At 35.1% G+C, this 3,927-nt stretch overlaps 1 protein-coding gene across 1 annotated transcript; it reads left to right on the top strand.

Moving 5' to 3' along the window:
* Positions 1–1,702: 1,702 nt before the first annotated feature.
* LOC104824424 lies at positions 1,703–2,944 on the top strand. Its single transcript, XM_010556500.1, has one exon. It carries the CDS (start codon positions 1,703–1,705, stop codon positions 2,942–2,944), a length of 1,242 nt encoding a protein of 413 aa, XP_010554802.1.
* The last annotated feature ends 983 nt before the right edge of the window (positions 2,945–3,927 follow it).

Below are 3,927 nucleotides of genomic sequence, written 5' to 3'. Positions count from 1 at the left end.
TATAGAAACTAAAATATTTCCAGCAAAAACAATATATCAACATGATTCTGGATTAGATATAATTATAGGAAATAATTTTCTAAAATTATATCAACCATTTATACAGAGAATAAAAACGGTCAGCCTGAAAGCACCTAAAATAGAAAACCAAAAATCAGAATTAGTTACGACAAAAATAATAACAAAAAATGAAATAATAAAATCTATTATAGAAGATTTAAAAAACAGACTAACATTTATAAGTATGACTCATATTGAACAAAAACTTGATGAAATATGTAGTGATAATCCATTAGATATAAAAAATACAAATGAAGAATTAATAGTAATAAAACTAAAAAACCCCGAAGATGAAATTAATGTACCAAATAAAATGCAATATACCCACAGAGATGTGGAAGAATTCACCAAAGAATGTAAAGAACTACTAGATTATACGAGAAAGCACGAGTCCACATTCGGCTCCAGCTTTCTATGTAGAAAATAATAATGAGATAAAACGAGGAAAAAGAAGAATGGTAATAAACTATAAAAAATTAAATGAAGCAACTATTGGGAATAGTTATAAATTACCGAGAAAAGATTATATTCTCGAAAGAAGAAATGGTAAAAACTGGTTGAGCGGTGTTGATGCTAAATCAGGATATTGGCAGCTTCGATTATCAGAAGAAACAAAGCCATTAACGGCATTCTCATGCCCCCCACAAAAACATTATGAATGGAATGTTCTTCCATTCGGATTAAAACAAGCACCAGCAATATACCAACAATTCATGGATAGAAATCTCCGTGGATTAGAAGAATATTGCCTAGCATACATTGATGATATCATAATATTTACAAACGGATCACAATCAGAACACACTGAAAAATTAATCACTGTTCTAGAACGATGCAAAGAAAAAGGATTAATTATTTCTAAAAAGAAATCAAAATTAGTACAACAAGAAATTGAATATCTTGGTTTAAAAATAAATAATAACGGAGAAATTGAACTAACAAATAATGTACATGAAAAAATACAACAATTTCCTAACGAATTAACAGACAGAAAACAAATACAAAGGTTCCTTGGGTGCCTTAACTATGTTTCCGAGCAGGGATTCCTCAAATCCCTAGCAAAAGAACGAAAACAATTACAAAAGAAAATATCAGACAAAATACCATGGTCTTGGACTAATCAAGATACAAATTTAGTAAAACATATAAAAGAAAATATAAAGATATTACCAAAATTATACAATCCAACGACCAAAGACTTTTTGATTATTGAAACAGATGCATCCAAAGAAGTTTGGGCAGGATGCATGCTAGCAATAAAGGATGGAAAAGAATTACTCCATCTTGACCAATATGGTCGTACTAATAATAATGAAGTACCAAAAACTGAGAAACAAAAAACAATATTATGCAAATATATCTCAGGAACATTCTCACGAACAGAGATGAATTATCCAATTCACGAGCTCGAAACACTTGCGTGTCTTCGAACCTTGAAGAAATGGAAAATTGATCTCCTACAAACTCGGTTCGAATTACGAACTGATTCACAATATGTAACAGGGTTCTGGAGGTATAAGATACAACCAGAATTCCAAAAAGGACGATTAATCAGATGGCAACTAGAATTGCATCAATATGAACCATATATTAAATATATTAAGTCAGCAAACAATTGTTTTGCAGACACTCTAACAAGAGAATGGAAGGAATAATCAAGGCAATTCAGAATCAGATCAGTCAAAAAGACAACCAGATCAAGACTATTCAGGAAAATCTCTCAAAACTCTTTGAGGAGAGAGAGGAGTTGATTAAATCCTTGAACATCATCATAAAAGCAACTGGTGGAACACCAGTAGAAGAAGACGAAAAGCAAGAACATACAACAAAAGGATTAGATCAGGTTACACTTCCTACTGATATCAAGATAAAAGAAAAATCAAACAAATGGTACGCTATCTTTAGTGGACCATTCAGAGGAGTATACGAAGACTACGCGATCTTTTCGCAACATACCAACGGAAAGAAGGTTTCACACCAAACTTTCCAAACCAAAGAAGAGGCCCAAAAAGCCTTAAACGAATCCTACAAGACTATGGCCCAAAAACAACCAGTCGAACCAAAAGCCCAACTACCATCAATGAAAATACCCAGAATAGCCCAAATACCAACCACACAAGAAAAGGAGGCCATGAAAAAGGTCACCCTCGAGAAATACCAGTCCTACTGGGCATCCCTAGTGGACTACAAAGAAAAACACACCACCATGGGTTTTTACCCAAAAATGACCAGAACTGGACCAAAGGCTATCTTCATCGGAGAAGCCAACCCATTACTAGCCTTTGATTATCTTCAACATGGATTAGTCGACAGTATTTATACTGATTCAATGAAAATATTTGAAGAATTCCCAAGAAGGATGAAACCAATTATCAGGAATTATTTCGAACGATTCGCAAAAGAAAGAACCATCTTCATGAAGATTAAAAGTTCAATCCCGATCTTCGGAAAAGATAAGATCATACAGTCTCAGGCTGTAATACACCTTGGAGTGGCAAAAGGAGATTTGCCTTCAAGAGACGATGCATCAGAATATGAGATTCCAGATGACCTGGAAGCTCACTCATTATTGGAAGTATTCAAGGCATCAAGAAGAATCCTTGCGGATTCAGAAATCAAAGTCAACTATGCCAGCAGTAACGTATTAGTCATCACCTATAACAATTCGACCATTTCAAAGGAAGAAATGCAAGCAGTAGCAGATTTCGAATTAGACTTCTATCACTTAGAAGGAAAATTCGCAGGATTAGAAGAATCCATCAAGGAACAGCTCTGCAGCTTCCTGATGAGGTATGATGATCACAAATGCACTATCTGCAAAGAACTAAAGGACAAAATGAAAAGAAACAGCCAACCACCATCAGAAGAATCGGCAGACGCGTGATTAAAGGTGATAAGGACTAGTGACCATGTGAAATAATATTGTCGGCAATAGGCCCCAATAAAAGATAAGGTTATCATGAACCTTATCTCTGTAATCTTTATTGTATAATTATGTAATGCCATGTGTGTAAGTCGGGCCCCGGTTTGAGATTCTTATCCTAACCGATAGGGTTCCAAAGTTGTATAAATATGAGCTCTCTAAAAGAAAAATCAAACAAATGGTACGCTATCTTTAGTGGACCATTCAGAGGAGTATACGAAGACTACGCGATCTTTTCGCAACATACCAACGGAAAGAAGGTTTCACACCAAACTTTCCAAACCAAAGAAGAGGCCCAAAAAGCCTTAAACGAATCCTACAAGACTATGGCCCAAAAACAACCAGTCGAACCAAAAGCCCAACTACCATCAATGAAAATACCCAGAATAGCCCAAATACCAACCACACAAGAAAAGGAGGCCATGAAAAAGGTCACCCTCGAGAAATACCAGTCCTACTGGGCATCCCTAGTGGACTACAAAGAAAAACACACCACCATGGGTTTTTACCCAAAAATGACCAGAACTGGACCAAAGGCTATCTTCATCGGAGAAGCCAACCCATTACTAGCCTTTAATTATCTTCAACATGGATTAGTCGACAGTATTTATACTGATTCAATGAAAATATTTGAAGAATTCCCAAGAAGGATGTATGTTCTTGTTTTTGGTCTTCTTCTACTGGTGTTCCACCAGTTGCTTTTATGATGATGTTCAAGGATTTAATCAACTCCTCTCTCTCCTCAAAGAGTTTTGAGAGATTTTCCTGAATAGTCTTGATCTGGTTGTCTTTTTGACTGATCTGATTCTGAATTGCCTTGATTATTCCTTCCATTCTCTTGTTAGAGTGTCTGCAAAACAATTGTTTGCTGACTTAATATATTTAATATATGGTTCATATTGATGCAATTCTAGTTGCCATCTGATTAATCGTCCTTTTTGGAA

The sequence above is a fragment of the Tarenaya hassleriana genome, unplaced genomic scaffold, assembly GCF_000463585.1.
Source record: "Tarenaya hassleriana unplaced genomic scaffold, ASM46358v1 Cleome1, whole genome shotgun sequence".
Taxonomy (NCBI): Eukaryota; Viridiplantae; Streptophyta; class Magnoliopsida; order Brassicales; family Cleomaceae; genus Tarenaya; species Tarenaya hassleriana.
The sequence above is the reverse complement of the archived record's forward strand: the minus strand, read 5'-3'. Positions and strand labels throughout refer to the sequence as shown.